General features: G+C 43.7%; 1 protein-coding gene across 1 annotated transcript in view; it reads right to left on the bottom strand.

The window, feature by feature from the left end:
• Window positions 1-17,390, bottom strand: part of YARS1 (tyrosyl-tRNA synthetase 1) — a 37,755-nt gene that overhangs the window by 6,514 nt on the left and 13,851 nt on the right. The window contains exons 4-8 of the mRNA XM_021677155.2: window positions 16,440-16,569; window positions 12,055-12,135; window positions 8,025-8,117; window positions 4,378-4,513; window positions 3,806-3,891 (exon numbers count right to left, since the gene is read on the bottom strand). Of these exons, the coding sequence (XP_021532830.2) occupies window positions 3,806-3,891; window positions 4,378-4,513; window positions 8,025-8,117; window positions 12,055-12,135; window positions 16,440-16,569 (526 nt within the window). The remainder of the gene's footprint in view (window positions 1-3,805; window positions 3,892-4,377; window positions 4,514-8,024; window positions 8,118-12,054; window positions 12,136-16,439; window positions 16,570-17,390) is intronic.

The following is a 17,390-nucleotide window of genomic DNA, read 5'->3' on the forward strand; positions in this document are numbered from 1 at the left end:
CAGTCTTTTTTATTTTTTTTATTTTTTGAGACGGAGTTTCGCTCTTGTTACCTAGGCTGAAGTGCAATGGTGCGATCTTGGCTCACCGCAACCTCCACCTCCTGGGTTCAAGCACTTCTCCTGCCTCAGCCTCCCGAGTAGCTGGGACTACAGGCATGCACCACCATGCCCAGGTAATTTTTGTATTTTTAGTAGAGATGGGGTTTCGCCATGTTGACCAGGATGGTTTCGATCTCTTGACCTTGTGATCCACCCGCCTCGGCCTCCCAATGTGCTGGGATTATAGGCGTGAGCCACCCCGCCCAGCCTTCCCAGCAGTCTTATTTGATCCTTGTGATAATCTTGTGAGGTAGATAGAAGAGAGAAGGGAAAACAGATTCAGAAAGGCTAACGTGTCCGAAATCCAAGTCTTTTGATTCTGAAGTCCATACTAACTTTGAGGGTGTTTAGGAGCTGAATGTACTTGTTAGTCTAATTCTTCTAGTCTCTCCATTTATGCTTAGAGTAGGATCACAGACCAAGTGGTATTTACAAGCAGAGAAACATTCACATAGGTAACCCAAGGCCTAAAGACAACTTGGGGGAGAGAGCTGAGTAAGAAGAAAAGAGGAAGGGCTTTGGAGTTCGACAGACCCAGATTAGATTCCCAGCTAGCCGTGTGTGACCCCAAACTAGGCACATAACCCCTCTAAGCTTTGGCTGCTTCTTTTTTTCTTTTTGTAGAGACAGGGTCTCGCTATGTTACCCAGGCTGGTCTTCAACTCCTGGGTTCAGGCAATCTGCCTGCCTCTGCCTCCCAAAGTGCTGGGATTACAGGCGTGAGCCACTGCGCCCGGCCACTGTTGGCTTTGTTACTTATAAAGTGAGGCTAACAATAGCTGTATCTCACAGGATGGGGATGAGGGTTAAATCACTGAATGTGGGTGAAAATGATGAGAACACTGCTGGTATATGGTAATACTTCAGTAATTTCATTTTATTCCTTGTGTCCTATAACTGCCCCCCACCGCCTTCTTTTTTGAGACGGAGTCTCACTCTGTCGCCCAGGTTGGAGTGCAGTGGCGTGATCTTGGCTCACTGCAACCTCCACTTCCCGGGTTCAAGCAATTCTCCTGCCACAGCCTCCTGAGTAGCAGGACTACAGGTGCACACTGCTACACCCGGCTAATTTTCTGTGTTTTAGTAGAGATGGGGTTTCACCGTGTTGCCCAGGCTGGTCGCCAACTCCTGAGCTCAGGCAATCTGCCTGCCTCGGCCTCCCAAAGTGGTGGGATTACAGACGTGAGCCACCATGCCCAGCCAACTGCCCCTTTTTTATATCTCAAATCTGGTATTAAAGAATCTTGTAGATATTCTGAGGGGACATCTCTTAGGAATGAACACTTTAAATACAACAATGCCAACATTTTTGCTTCTGATTTCCTTAGGAATATTTAATTTTAATAAAAGCTCTAGGGCTGCTGCTGTCAAATATGGTGGCTACTAGCCTTGTGTGGGTATTTAAATGTAAACTAAAATTCAGTTCTTCAGCTGTACGTGCCACACTGTAAATGCTCAATAGCTCACGTGGCTTCTGTGTCAGGAGTACAGATAGGACATATGCATCACCACAGAAAGTACTGTTGGATAACATGGCTGCAGACCTTTTTTCTGAGGCATTTCATCTATTCCTAATTCCCACAAAATACTTTTTTATTTTTGGGACATGGTTTTGCTCTATCACACAGTTGTAGTCCAGTGACACAATCATGGCTCACTGCAGCTTTGATCTCCTAAGCTCAAGTGATCCTCCCACCTCAGCCTTCCAAGTAGCTGGGACTTACAGGCATGCGCCATTATGGCTGGCCAATATTTTGAATTTTTTTTGTGTAGAGATGGAGTCTCACTATGTTGCCCAGGCTGGTCTTGAACTCCTGAACTCAAGCAATTCTCCTCCCAAAGTGCTGAAATTACAGGCATGAGCCACCGGATCTGGCCAGACATTAACATTTTGAACAGCCCCATTAAATTGGTTAGACCTGAATTCAGAGTCAGTCACAATCCCCCCATTTCATTCCCTATATTATTATGTCTTCCCTTTGTGACCTGGCCTTGCCTCTCTCTCCCGTAATCCCCTCTCCTCACCTTTTAGACTCTAAGTGAGACCAAGCCACCTGCGATTCCTCGTACATCATGCTGTTTCATCCTACCATGTCTTTGTACAATTACTTCCCTCACAGATTTCTTTGTGAACTCCTATTTCTCAAGCAAAATAGTACTTGGATAGTTTCCTCCACAAGCTTTTCTAGAGAGTCAGTTAATCACTTACACACACACACATGTGTGTGTGTATATGTGTGAGTGTATATATATATATATTTTTTTTTTGAGATGGAGCCTTGCTCTGTGGCCCAGGCTGGAGTGCAATAGTGTGATCTTGGCTCACTACAACCTCCACCTCCTGGGTTCAAGCAATTCTCCTGCCTCAGCCTCCCGAATAGCTGGGATTACAGGTGTGCACCACCACAGTCAGCTAATTTTTGTATTTTTAGTAGAGATCGGTTTTACCCACGTTGGCCAGGCTGGTCTCAAACTCCTGACCTCAGGTGATCAGCCCGCCTTGGCCTCCCAAAGTACTAGGATTACAGGCGTGAGCCACCACATCCGGCCACTTCCTCCTATGTTATTTCTGGAATATATATATTCTTTTCGTTATATATATTCATATATATTCACATACATAGCCATATAGAATATATATATTTACATATATTCACAGGTCATATATATATTCACGTACACACATAAAACATACATATGTAAAATGCAGCCAATGAAATGTTTACAAGTCTGCCTCTCTTACTGGACTGAGCATTAGGAGGACTGACCCCTCTGTGTAATACCAGTCCCTAGCATAGTGCCTAATACATGGGCACCTAGTAAATCTTCGTTAAAGTGTCTGTTGAAATGAATAGGAGCCTCTATTGTGTCCTTTGGTAATTGTCTCTTATTTTTGAACCCTGATTTTGTACCTGTTCCTGAAATACTTCATCCTTGCTAGGTTCAGTCCTTTATTCCAGCTTGCTGAGTCCTTTGGAGAGTGATTAAAGCACCAGTATATTAGCTTTGTACCATCTGCTCATTGAATCTGGGAACCACCTGAATCCTCATTGAAGCCATTAACGAAATATGCAGCCCTAGAGGGCATCAAGACAGAGCCCTGGCCAGGTGCAGTGGCTCATGCCTGCAATCTCAGCACTTTGGGAGGCTGAGGAGCGCTGATCATCTGAGGTCAGGAGTTCAAGACCAGCCTGGCCAACATTGTGAAACCCTGTCTCTACTAAAAATTACAAAAATCAGCTGGACGTGGTAGTGGCTGTCTGTAATCCCAGCTACTTGGGAGGCCGAGGAAGGAGAATTGCTTGAACCTGGGAGGTGGAGGCTGAGATCGTGCCACTGCACTCCAGCCTGGGCAACAGAGCAAAACTCATCTCAAAAAAAAAAAGCAAACAAACAACAACAAAAAAGCAGAGCCCTGTGGTGTAACTACAAACCTGGTGGGCCAAGATGGAGAGGTCTGGCAGAGTTCAGTGGGGATTAGCTTTCTTTTTTTCTTTCTTTCAGAAAAGCTAACTGACAAGAAACTTTAACCAAAACTGCAATTTTGAAGGAAAATGGACACCAGTGAGATTACCAAAAGTAGAGCAAAAATACCAGGCAGCTCACTTCTACACAGAACAAGTTGTTTTAAACAAGTTTGAACAGTCAGCAAAAAAATAAGAAAATACAGATCTTCAGGAAAGGATTCCTTTTCCTTTCGTGTTACCTCAGCAGCAAAGTCCTTTTCCAGGTCCATGTAAGCTGTGTAGGTTTTGTTTCCGCCCCATTTCTCATCTCGAAGGATCACAAACTCTGTAAGGAAAAGGATCTATGCTAACAAATTCACTGACAGTGGCAGAATTGGCATTCCTAGCCCAAATGCATGACTGTTTGTAGTTTTTCCCATATATTTTGAACTTTATTGTATCGTATTTTATTATTCTTAAATTGGATGAGTAGCACGATTGTATACCCAGCTAGCATTTCAGCTGCTTCATGGGAAGGCTTGTGGCTTATATCTATTTTGTTGCATTCCTCTAGTTCAACATGTCTGCCCCCACCCTTACTTCTAACACCTCTGCCCACCCCAGTGTTCCCTCAGAACCTAGCCTGGTAACAAATATATGGACAATTAAATGACATCTCAACATCATTCATACTTTAATATATAAGAAATCAGAGCAGAGAATCAGGGCACCCAGTCCCTGGAGGAAGAGTCTTTGACAAATCACAAGTATGATCACAGCACGAATTTTGCTATTCTAGCCTGGCCTCTAGGAAGAAAACAGAGAGTGTTACCGGACTTCAGGGGAAAGAGGACATGCTTGATGAAGGACAGAACCCCATTGTTCTCCACATTTCCTGGCTCACAGAAGGCCTTCTTCAATTTTTTCTTCACATCCTCCTTCCGATCAAGGAGATCAATCTTGGACTCCTAGAAGTTATGGAAGGGAAGAAGACCTCTTGTGGTTGAAAATGAGAATATGCTCAACTAATACGAGTTAAATTTTGTTTTTTAACTTGGAGACAGGGTCTCACTGTGTTGCCCAGTCTGGAGTGCAGTGGCACAATCATGATTCACTGTAACCTCAACCTCCTGGGCTCAAGAGATTCTCCCATCTCAGCCTCCTGGATAGCTGGGACTACAGGAATGCGTCACCAAGACCAGCTAATTTTTCTACTTTTTGTAGAGACAGGGTTTCATCATGTGGCCCAGGCTGGTCTCAAACTGCTGGGTCCAAGTAATTCTCCTGCCTTGGACTCCGAAAGTGCTGAGATTAAAAGCGTGAGCCACTGTGCCCAGTTAAAAACATTTTTTTTTTTTTTTTTTTTTTTTGAGACAGAGTTTCGCTCTTGTTACCCAGGCTGGAATGCAATGGCGCGATCTTGGCTCACCGCAACCTCCGCCTCCTGGGTTCAGGCAATTCTCCTGCCTCAGCCTCCTGAGTAGCTGGGATTACAGGCACGCAACACCATGGCCAGCTAATTTTTTGTATTTTTTAGTAAAGACAGGGTTTCACCATGTTGACCAGGATGGTCTCGATCTCTTGACCTCATGATCCACCCGCCTCGGCCTCCCAAAGTGCTGGGATTACAGGCTTGAGCCACTGCGCCCGGCCCAAAAACATTTTTTTTTTTTTTTTTAATGAATGAGAGGTTCTCATATTGCCCAGCTTGGCTTTGAACGCATAGCCTCACCTCCTCAAGCGCCAGGACAACTGGCCAGAGCCACCGCGGCTCCCCAAAAACATTCTTTTTAAAAAGATTTTAACATTAGGTACTTGGAGATATTTTTTTGTGGAGGTGGTAAAAATAAATAAAAAAAAAGATTTTACTTTGGGCTGGGCACAGTGGCTCATGCCTGTAATCTTATCACTTTGGGAGGCTGGAGGATTGCCTGAGCCCAAGAGTTCAAAACCCGTGTGGGCAACACAGTAAAACTTCATCTCTACTGAAAATAAAAAATTAGCTGGGTGTGAAGTATGTGCCTGTGGTCCCAGCTACTTGGGAGGCTGAGGCAGGAGGATCGCTTGAGCCCAGGAGGTTGAAACTGCAGCCTGGGTGACAGAGTGAAAAACCACTCACAATCCTGCCATCTAACAAATTAAACTATTTTAATATTTTGTGTTCTTCTAAGGCTTTGTCTATATTGACGGGGTCTCGCTCTGTTGCCCAGGCTGAAGTGCAGTGGCATGATCATGGCCTTGCAACCTTTGCTTCCCAGGCTCAAGCAGTCCTCCTACCTCAGCCTCCCAAGTAGCTGGAACTATTGGTGAATGCCACCACCCTAGCTAATTTTTAAAATTTTTGTAGAGATGGGATTTTACCATGTTGCCCAGGCTGGTCTCGAACTCCTGGACTCAAGTTATCTGCCCACCTTGACTTCCAAAAGTGCTAGGATTATAGGTGTGAGCCACCACGTATGGACTATTTTAATAGTTTTTATGCCGCATATTCCCAATTATTAGTGGAAACATAATTCAACAAATTCCAAACTGTTAGATTCTATCCTAATTTTTACAAATTATATATATTAATGCTACACTGGACATCTTTGCAGAGTTTTTTCTTTTTTTGCCTTTTCTAGAATCATTTCCTTAAGCTGCCCAAAATTGCTAGGTTCAAAGTTGTTTTTTGAAAAAAAGATATCCCAATCAACATTGCCATCAACAATGTGTGAGGATATCTGTTCACAGCAATCAGCCAAATAAGATATTATACATCATCTACAGCTATTTTTCCTTTTTAGGTAATAGGCTTTGTTTCTTATTTTGGAGGGAGTGAGTTTCATTTGAGTTCAGTGTTGACCAAATTCTGGCCCACATGTGTCAGTATATGAATCACCTTTTACTGGGTTCCACCTAATCCTAATGAATCAAAATTTCCTGGGGTTGGGTCAGGCTATTTTTTTTTTTTTTGAGACAGAGTCTCACTTTGTCTCTCAGGCTGGAGTGCAGTGGCGCGATCTTAGCTCACTGCAACCTCTGCCTCCCGGGTTCAAGCGATTCTCCAGCCTCAGCCTCCCAAGTCACTGGGATTACAGTCACATGCCACCACGCCCGGCTAATTTGTTTTGTATTTTTAGTAGAGAAGGGATTTCATCATCTTAGCTACAATGGTATCAATCTCCTGATTGCGTGATCTGCCCACCTTGGCCTCCCAAAGTGCTGGGATTACAGGTGTGAGCCACTGCACCTTGCCTTTTTTTTTTTTTAATTTGTATTTTTAAAAAGCTCTCCAAGTGATTCTGATTTGGGAACTACTCCTGGCCTGATTACCAGAGTGAAGATACAGCAATTATCACCAAACAGGATGAGTGATATATTTGTCAGAGGGATAAGAGACACACAATGTTTTAATGTGAGAGAAAAAGGAATAAGTATAGTTTTAAAAAATATGGTAATGGGTGAGGTTAGAAAACAACAACAAAAAGAAAAAATACAACAGTATACATGCATATATTCACCCATCTCTGATCAAAGTTTGAGATACCATATTTAAAGAACTAGATGAGTGTGCAGATGTGACTTAAATCAGAATCACCTAGTAGGATTTGAAAGAAAATACAGATTCCCAGCCAGGCATGGTGGGTCATGCCTATAATCCCAGGACTTTGAGAGGCTGAAGCAGGCAGATTACTTGAAGTTAGGAGTTTGAGACCAGCCTGGCCAACATGGCGAAACCCAGTCTCTAATAAAAATACAAAAATAAGCTGACTGTGTTGGCAGGCACCTGTAATTCCAGCTACACGGGAGGCTGAGGCAGGAGAATCACCTGAACCTAGGAGGCAGAGGTTGCAGTGAGTTGAGATAGCACCTGGGTGACAGGCTGGGTGAAACTGTCAAAAAAAAAACTGTATCAAAAAAAAATACAGATTCCTGAGTTCCTCCCAGAACTACTTTATCAGAATCTCTATGGACAGGGTCTATACTTTTTTTTTTTCAATTCCTTAGATGATTCTGAAGGTAACCCATGTTTGGGAACCCAGAACTCAACTTTTCATATCTTTGGATTTCCACGCTCTAATGATCAGAACCAAAGTGAACTTTCCCTCAAGTACACAAGCTCAAGAAGAGGGACTCTTAAATGTTAAAAGATATCATAATATCAGGTATCACCCTAAGAATCAAAATGCTAATTAGTGAAATGCAACCATAGTGCTCTCATTAATAAGGCTGAATTTTATCACAGTTCTATGAACAAAGACATTACTTTTGCTTGTATTTTTTATCAGCAGTAAAAACCACTGAATGATGATTAGATCTCATCAAGACTGCTCTGCATCCTTCAATACTCAAGAACCACTGAACTAACTGAATGCTGTAAGGACCCTTATAACTCAAATATTGGAGAATTCTAGTTAGCCAGGTCACTGTTCTTTTCAGTCCTTGATCTCTCCATTGAGGCTGAAGATTTCTAAATTCAAGTCTCAGCTGGCAACTTACCTCTTCTGAAGAGCTCATTTTGCTGCCTGTTAATCCTGGAACCATAGGATTCATCAGATGGATCCGTTTTGAATAGCCAAGTGCAGGGAGGTACTGAGAGATTAGAGAAACACACAAAAGCAGCTATTAGTCTAAGTTCCTCCTCAGTGCCCTGATCTCATCTAAATTGGCTAGCAATGAACAGTTGATATATTGCTTCCAATCCTTTTTTTTTTTTTTTTGAGACAGAGTTTTGCTCTTGTTGCCCAGGCTGGAGGACAATGGTATGACCTCAGCTCACTGCAACCTCCAACTCCAGGTTCAAGCGATTCTCCTGCCACAGCCTCCCGAGTAGCTGAGATTACAGGTGCCCGCCACCATGCCTGGTTAATGTTTGTATTTTTAGCAGAGACGGGGTTTTGCCATGTTGGCCAGGCTAGTCTTGAACTCCTCATCTCGAGTGATCCACCATCTCAGCCTCCCAGAGTGCTGGGATTACAGGCGTGAGCCACTGCACCCGGCCCTGTTTCTAGTTTTTGTATACTGAATATGTAGTTTTCGACAGTGATTGTAATTCAAGTGAAGTTTTTTTTCCCTACTGCTTTTCTATCAGTATTACATTGTGAGGCTACTGGACTTAATGTCACCATAAACAATAATAAAAGCTAGATCTTGAGTGAAGGGAAGTAAGGTGACTACATACTTGCCTTGGCTTTCTCACTGAAGGTATTTTTTGGCAAACTAAGTGCTGAGAAAAACAGACCAAGTAGAGGAAACAGCTATTAGAGTTCAGGGCTGCAGGAGTCTAGGGATTGGGGGCTCACTGCAACCTCTGCCTCCCGGGTTCAAGCAATTCTCCTGCCTCAGCCTCCAGAGTAGCTGAGACTACAGGTATGCGCCACCACCCCTGGCCAATTTTTGTATTTTTAGTAGAGATGGGGTTTCACCATGTTGGTCAGGCTGGTCTCGAACTCCTGACGTCATGATCTGCCCGCTTCAGCCTCCCAAAGTGCTGAGATTACAGGCGTGAGCCACTGCGCCCGGCCAATACTGGATTTAACAGAAGACAGGATTAATAAACTTGAAGAAAGGTCAATAGAAAATATCCAAACTAAAGCACAGAGGGAACAAAGAAAGGAAAACAATAGAACAGAATATGGGACATGAGTTTTTTAACCCACGTGTAGCTAAACTCTGAGAGGAAAAAGAGAACAAGAGAGAAGCAGTATTTGAGGAAATCATGGCTAAGAATTTCCCAAATTTGATGAAAACAAATCCACCGATTCAAGAAGCTCAGCGAAATCTAAGCAGAATAAATACAAAGAAAACTATAGCTGAGGCCAGGCACAGTGGCTCACACCTGTAATTCCAGCACTTTGGGAGGCTGAGGCAGGAGGATCATGAGGTCAGGAGTTTGAGACCAGCCTGGTCAAAACAATGAAACCCCGTCTCTACTAAAAATACAAAAATTAGCTGGGTGTGGTGGCGGGCGCCTGTAATCCCAGTTACTCAGGAGGCTGAGACAGGAGAATCATTTGAACCTGGGAGGTGGAGGTTGCAGTGAGCCGAGATTGTGCCATTGCATCCAGCCTGGGCGACAGAATAAGACTGTCTCAAAAAAAAAAAAAAAAAAGAAAAGAAAACTATAGCTGAAAACATCATAGTTGGTCAGGCACAGAAGTTCACATGTGTAATCCCTGCAATTTGGGAGGTCAAGGCAGGCAAATCATTTAAGCTCAGGAGTTTGAGATCAGCCTGGCCAACATGGTGAAACTCCATCTCCAAAAAAAAAAATTAGCTAGGCGGCATGGTGGCACATGCCTTTAGTCCCAGCTACTCGGGAGGCTGAGGTGGGAGGATCACCTGAGCCCAGGAAGTTAAAGCTGCAGTGAGCCAAGACCGCTCCAGCCTAGGTAGTGCAAGCAAGACCCTATCTCAAAGAAACCAACAACAAAACCATCATAGTCAAATTGCTGAAAATCAGAGATAAAGAAAAAAGTCTTAGAAGCAGTCAGAGAAAAGATATATTGTCTGTAAAGGAGAAACAATAATACTTAGAAGTGACTTTTCAGTGGAAACTGTGGGAGCCAGAAGGCAATGCAATGATTCTTTAAAAGTGCTAAAAGAGGTTGAGCGTGGTGGCTCACGCCTATAATACCAGCAGTTTGGAAGGCTGAGGCAGGCGGATCATGAAATCAGGAGATCGAGACCACCCTAACATGGTGAAACCCTGTCTCTACTAAAAATACAAAAAAAAATTCGCCAGGCTTGGTGGCACACACCTGTAATCCCAGCTACTCGGGAGGCTGAGGCAGGAGAATCACTTGAATTGGGAGGTGAAGGTTGCAGTGAGCTCTGAGATCACACCACTGCACTCCAGCCTGGGTGACAGAGCAATGACTCTGTCTCAAAAAAAAAAAAGGGCTAAAAGAAAAATAATTGCAAATGTCAAATTTCATACCCATTAAAAGAAACAGAAGGATGTTTTCAGATAAAAGAAAGCTGAAAGAACTCATTACTGAAAGAACTACAAACACTACACTACAAACACAAAATACTAAGTGGGGGCTCTTTAAGTTGCAGGAAAATGAACTCACACAGAAGCATAGAACTGCAGGCAAGAATCAAGAGTATCAGAAAGGGGAAGTAGGGGTAGATATAGATGAAAAGTGACTTAAAAAAACAATTATAGGCCGGGAGCAGTGGCTCAGGCCTATAATCCCAGTGCTTTGGGACGGCAAGGTGGGTGGAAGGCTGGAAGTTCGAGATCAGCCTGGCCAACATGGTGAAACCCCATCCCTACTAAAAATGCAAAAATTAGCCAGGCATGGGCCTATAATCGCAGCTACTCAGGAGACTGAGGCAGGAGAATCGCCTGAACCTGGGAGGCAGAGGTTGCAGTGAGTTGAGATTGAGCCATTGCACTCCAGCCTGTGCAACAAGAGTACAACTACGTCTCAAAAAAAAAAAAAAAAAAAGTATATATATATATATATATATATATATATATATATATATATATAATATAAGCATTTCTGCATTCATTAAATATATCAAAAAACTAAGCTGGGCCAGGTGCAGTGGCTCACGCCTGTATTCCCAGCACTTTGAGAGGCTGAGGCAGGCAGATCACAAGGTCAAGAGATTGAGACCATTCTGGCCAACATGATGAAACCCCATCTCCACTAAAAATACAAAAATTAGCTGGGCATGGTGGCATATGCCTGTAGTCCCAGCTAGTCAGTAGGCTGAGGCAGGAGAGTCCCTTGAACCCAGGAGGCAGAGGTTGCAGTAAGCCAAGATCGTGCCACTTTGCTCCAGCATGGTGAAAGAGCAAGACTCCATCTCAAAAAAACAACAACAACAACAAAAACAAACAAAACAAAACAAAACTAAGCCGGGCACAATGGCTTGTGCCTGTAATCCCAGCACTTTGGGAGGCCAAGGCAGGAGGACTGCTTGAGCCCAGGGGTTTAAGACCTGCCTGGGAAACATAGGGAGGCCTCATCTCTACAAGTAATTTTAAAACCAGCTGAGTGTTGTGGTATGCACCTGTGGTCCCGCTACTTGGGAGGCTGAGGTGGGAGAATCGCTTTAGCCCAGGCTGTGGAGGCTGTGATGAGCTGTGACCGCACTATTGCACTCTGGCCTGGGCAACAAAAAAAAGACAAGAAAAAGAAAAAGATGCAGGGAAATGCGAACCAAATGCTCTGTGAAAGGATAGTAGTTCCAACTGGTAATGCCTCTTCTTGGAAACTGGGCTACTAGCAAAGAAGCAAATCCAACAAGCGTGGGAGCAGCTTCTTGGTGGTCACCAGGCACATGGGCTTTGGAGTTTGAAAAATCTGGGTACTAATAATTACTGCTTGGTTACTAACTGTGTGATATTGGACAACTTTCTTATTCTTCTAGCCTAGTTTTCTCATCTGCAAAACAAGGAGGATATCTACCATACACCATGACTAATGGGACTGACACATCATCATTCAATAAACTACAGTTGCATACCTCTGAGGCGCAAGAGAAAAAAGACAGGAAAGTGGATACTCACCTTCTCTGCAAAGGTGAAAATCTTTCTCTGATCAACGCCTCCAAATTGAGCATCTACTTTTAAATACTCTTCATCCAAAGCCTATGGAAAGAAACATGTGAAGATCAACATCTGTTTTATTTTATTGAGACAGAGTCTCACTCTGTCACCATCACCCAGGCTGGAGTGCAATGGTATGATCTCAGCTTACTGCCACCTCTGCCTCCTAGGTTGAAGCAATTCTCCTGCCTCAGCCTCCCAAGTAGCTGGGATTACAGGCATGTACCACTACGCCCGGCTAATTTTTTATATTTTAAGTAGAGACAGGGTTTTGCCATGTTGCCCAGGCTGGTCTTGACCTTCTGAGCTCAGGTGATCCAACCTCCTCGGCCTCCTGAAGTGCTGGGATTACAGGCATGAGCCACCATGCCCAGCCTAAACATCTACTTTATTTTTTCTATATAGGTCCGAGAAATCAGAAACTTCAGAAAATTACTAGATTTTTCAGAAGGTAAAGCCAGGGGCCAGGCACGGTGGCTCGCGCCTGTAATCCCAGTACTTTGGGAGGCCAAGGCAGGCAGATCACAGGGTCAGGAGTTTGAGACCAGCCTGGCCAATATGGTGAAACCCTGTCTCTACTAAAAATACAAAAATTAGCTAGGTGTGGTGGTAGGCGCCTGTGGTCCCAGCTACTCGGGAGGCTGAGGCAGGAGAATTGCTTGAACCCAGGAGGTAGAGGTTGCAGTGAGCCAAGATTATGCCATTGCACTCCAGCCTGGGTGACAGAGCAAGACTCCATCTCCAAAAAAAAAAAAAAAAAGGTGAAGCCAGGAAGAAATAAATAGCAGTCAGCCTCCTTGAGAGCTGCAAAGACAGTTGCTGAGTGCTTGAGGTAAACATTACTCCATGTGGATGTCATGGGATAAAAAAAATAAGTAGAGGCCCTCAGGATATGCAGAATCCTACAGGGAGGGAGAGAAGGAAAGAAACTGTAGTCATGCCAAAGGCATCCTACTGAATAAGGTGGCCTGTGACAAATGACATATAAATAGTATAAAGAAGTCCTGTAAGCACTCAGGAAAAAGGTAAGCCTGAACTAGAAAACAGTGACTGTCCAGGTGTGGTGGCTCACGCCTGTAATCCCAGAATTTTGGGCTGAGGTGGGCATGTCACTTGAGCCGAGATGTCTCAACAAAGACAACAAACACAAATTAAGCGTGATAGTACACATTTATAGTCCCAGCTACTCGGAAGGCTAAGGTGGGAGGATCACCTAAGCGCAGAGAGGTCGTAGCTGCAGTAAGCCATGATCATGCTATTGCACTCTAGCCTGGGAGACAGAGCAAGGCCCTGTCTCAAAAAATAAACACAACAGTGACTGCCACTTATGACATGCCAGGCCTGGTGCCAGCTCTGAGATAAATCAGACCCGGACTCTCCCTTCAAGAAGCCCAGTTATCCAGCTGGGGAGAGACATGTAAACAGATCATTTCAACTCAGTTGCTAAGGGCTAACCTAGATGTTCATATAAGGAACAGTGCTGACATAAAAGAAAAAATTATCTCTAATAAGATGGATGTGGGGAAGGCTTCCTAGAATCAGATGGGCTGGGCTTGGTTTTGAAGAACATATAGATGTTTTACACCATGCAGAGGAAACAGAATGTGAGAAGGCACAGAGGTATGAAGGGTTTAGGAAAATTTTGAGTGATATACAGTCTGCAAAAGTACAAACTTCCAGGGATGTGGGAAGTAGTGACTGATGAGGTTAGAAAAGTAAGGAAATGTCATCCTAGGGTGTCTAGTGTTATCTTGGCCAGTGAAAGGTTTTAAGGAGGGGAGAAATATGACCAGCAATGTAGGAAGATAACACCAGTAACAGGGCAGGGTAGAGACTGGAGACCCATGGGTTGGAGACAAAGTGAGTGGCTCAAAGTCTACTATGAAAGTCTAGGTGGGAAATGATCAGCAAAAGACAATGAGGATGCAGAGCAAGAATGAATTTAAGACATTTTTAAGAAGTAGAACTGATAAAATTTAGTGCATGATTGGCTGAAGGGAAGAGGAAGAAAAGGTTAAATGAACAAGCAGGAACAATCTAGAACAGTATTATCCAAGAGAACATGTGGTGATGAATATGTTATATGTCTGTGCTGTCCAATATAGTAGCTAACCAGGAACTTGATAAATAGCCAATGCGACTGGAGAACAAAAATTTCCATTTTATTTAATAGCCACATGACTAGGACCACATTAGATGGTACAGACCTAGTTTTATTTTATTATTTTTTTTATTTTAAGACATGGAGTTTCATACACACAGAATAAAAGAGATGGAGTCTTGCTCTGTTGCCTAGGCTGGTCTTGAACTCCTGGCCTCAAGTGATCCTCCTGCCTTAGCTTCCCAAAGTACTGGGATTACAGGCATGAGCCACTGTGCCTGGGGCTATTTTTTTTGTAGTTTTAGTAGAGACAGGGTTTTGCCACGTTGGCTAGGCTGGTCTTGAACTCCTTGCCTCAAGAGATGCGCTTGCCTTGGCCTCCCAAAGTCCTGGGATTACAGGCATGAGTCAGCATGCCTGGCCTATTTAGCATAATTCTTTTTTTTTTTTTTTTTTGAGACAAAGTCTCGCGCTTGTTGTCCCCAGGCTGGAGTGCAATGGCACAATCTTGGCTCACTGCAACCTCCGACTCCTGGGTTCAAGCGATTCTCCTACCTCAGCCTCCTCAGTAGCTGGGATTACAGGCACCCGACACCACGCTCAGCTAATTTTGTATTTTTAGTAGAGACAGGATTCCACCATGTTTGCCAAGCTGGTCTCAAACTCCCGACCTCAGGTGATCCACCTGCCTCAGTCTCCCAAAGTGCTGGGAATAGGTATGAGCCACAGCCCCGGCCTATTTAGCACAATTTCTGTTTTTTTTTTTTTTGAGAGGGAATCTTGCTCTGTCATCCAGGCTGGAGTGCAGTGGTGTACTCTTGGCTCACTGCAGCCTCCACCTTCTGGGTTCCAGTGATTCTTCTCCTCAGCCTCCCAAGCAGCTGAGATTACAGAAGTGCACAACCACATCCAGCTAATTTTTGTATTTTTAGTACAGACCGAGTTTCACCATGTCGGCCAGGCTGGTCTCAAACCCCTGGCATTGTGATTCACCCACCTCGGCCTCTCAAAGTTCTGGGATTACAGGCATGAGCCACCGCACCCAGCCTATTTAGCATAATTCTTAAAGGCACTAGGATTTTTGGGATGTAAATGAGTATTGGCTTCAACTGCATTAGCTGCATTAGCTCCTAACAAGAGAGTCAGCCTGTCCTTTGAGGATTTGAAGCCAGGTATTGACTTCTCTCTAGCTATGAAAGTCCTAGATGGCATTTTCTTCCAATAGAAGCCTATTTCATCTACCTTGAAAATCCATTGTTTAGTGTAGCCACCTTCATCAATGATCTTAGCTACATCTTCTGGATAACTTGCTACAACTTCTAAATCAGCGCTTGCTGCTTCACCTTGCACTTTTATGTTATGGAGCCAGCTTTTTCCCCTTTAAGGCTCATCAACCAATCTCTGCTAGCTTCAAACTTTTCTTCTGCATCTCCCTCACTTCTCTCAGTCTTCATAAAACTGAAGACAGTTGGGGCCTTTCTCTGGAGTAGGCTCTAGCTGAAAGTAATATTGTGGCTGGTTTGATCTTCTATCCAGACCACTAAAATTTTCTGTATATCAGTATAGACAAAACTTACATCTGTTGCACTTTCTATTTTTCAGGTGTTCACTGGAGTAGCACTTTGAATTTCCTTCAAGAACTTTCCTTTTGCATTCACAACTTGGCTGTTTGGTACAAGAGGCCCAGCTTTCTGCCTCCCTCAGCTTTTGACATGCATTTCCTCACTAAGCTTAATCATTTCTAGTATGGATTTAAAGTGAGAGATGGGTGACTCTCTTTTTTGCCTCAACACTTAGAGGCCATTGTAGGGTTATTAATTAGCCTAATTTCAATATTGTTGTGTCTCAGGAAATAAGGAGGCCAGAAGAGAGTGGGGAAATGGCTGGATGGTAGAGTAGTCAGAACACACACAATAGTTATTAAGTTCATTGTCTTATATGGGCACAGTGTGTGGTGCCCCAAATAACATCAAAGGTCACAGATGGCATATCACCATACAGATATGATAATAATGAAAAAGTTGAAATATTGTGAGAATACCAAAATATGGCACAGAGACACGAAGTGAGCACATGCTGTTGGAAAAATGGTGCTGGTGGACTTGCTGGACACAGGGTTGCCACACACCTTCAGTTTGTAAATAATAGCATCTGTGTAGTGCAGTAAAGCAAAGCACAATGAGATACGCCTGTCATCAAACCAGAGCAGAAAAGGTCATCGGGCCACTCCATCCCCCTTAAGTACCTGCAATCCGGGGTACAAGAGACCACTCAGCAAAGGGTGCTCCACCTGCTTTACCACCTCAGCTCCAGCCTTCTTGGAATCGTGCTGTGTGACCACGGAGGAGAGTCTGTACACATCTAGTGTGTACTCTCTGAAGAGGAAAGGAAGAAGGGACAGCTGTAAACCTGGGCCTAGGCCTCAGTTTCCTAGGGCAATCTAAAGCACATTAATTTACTTCCCTAACCTTAGTGTAACCGGGATCTCAGTTTTAAAAATATTTTTTAATCACTGACTTTCTTGTTCTTCTTTCCCTCCCTTCTAGTGTTGCATGCTTACTTATGTTCTTGCTTAAGAAATTCCAGAGAGGAGGGTGAGGATTCAAAAACTACCTATCGAGTATTATGCTGATTACCTGAGTGACAAAATTGTCTGTAAACCAAACCCCTGTGACATGTAATTTACTGATGTAACAAACTTGCACATGCACCCCTTGAATCTAAAATAAAAGTTGGAAAAAAAAAAAAGAAGTTCCAGAAGCTAATCTTGAAACAAACTAGGCATGGCGCCCAGATTGCAGAATCCTCCTGCTCAGAGGGAGTCTCAATTAGTCCATTATCATGAGTCTGAAGTTAAGATAACACCAGCCATACCTCCCAATGGGCAATTATGCAAGACAGCCATCAGAACAGAGACACACAGACCCTGCATTTTGCACCACTCCTGCACATCTCCCATACAAAGTTTCCCTTTAAAAACATTATGGTAAAATTCAGAATTTAAGATGGTACTTTAGAACACTGGTCCACCATCTTCTCGGTTTGTTGGCTCTCTTTGATTAAACCTGCTTTTCTTCCTACCAACCCTTGTCTCGTGTCTGGCTTTCAAGTGGCTGGGCAGCTGAACCTGGGTCCAGTTATACTAGGCCATTCAAATAGAGCACTGCCTGGTAGCTTCTAAAATGTGACACACCGG

This window comes from Aotus nancymaae, unplaced genomic scaffold, assembly GCF_030222135.1.
Source record: "Aotus nancymaae isolate 86718 unplaced genomic scaffold, 86718_ANA_hifiasm-v0.15.2.pri h1tg000053l, whole genome shotgun sequence".
Taxonomy (NCBI): domain Eukaryota; kingdom Metazoa; phylum Chordata; class Mammalia; order Primates; family Aotidae; genus Aotus; species Aotus nancymaae.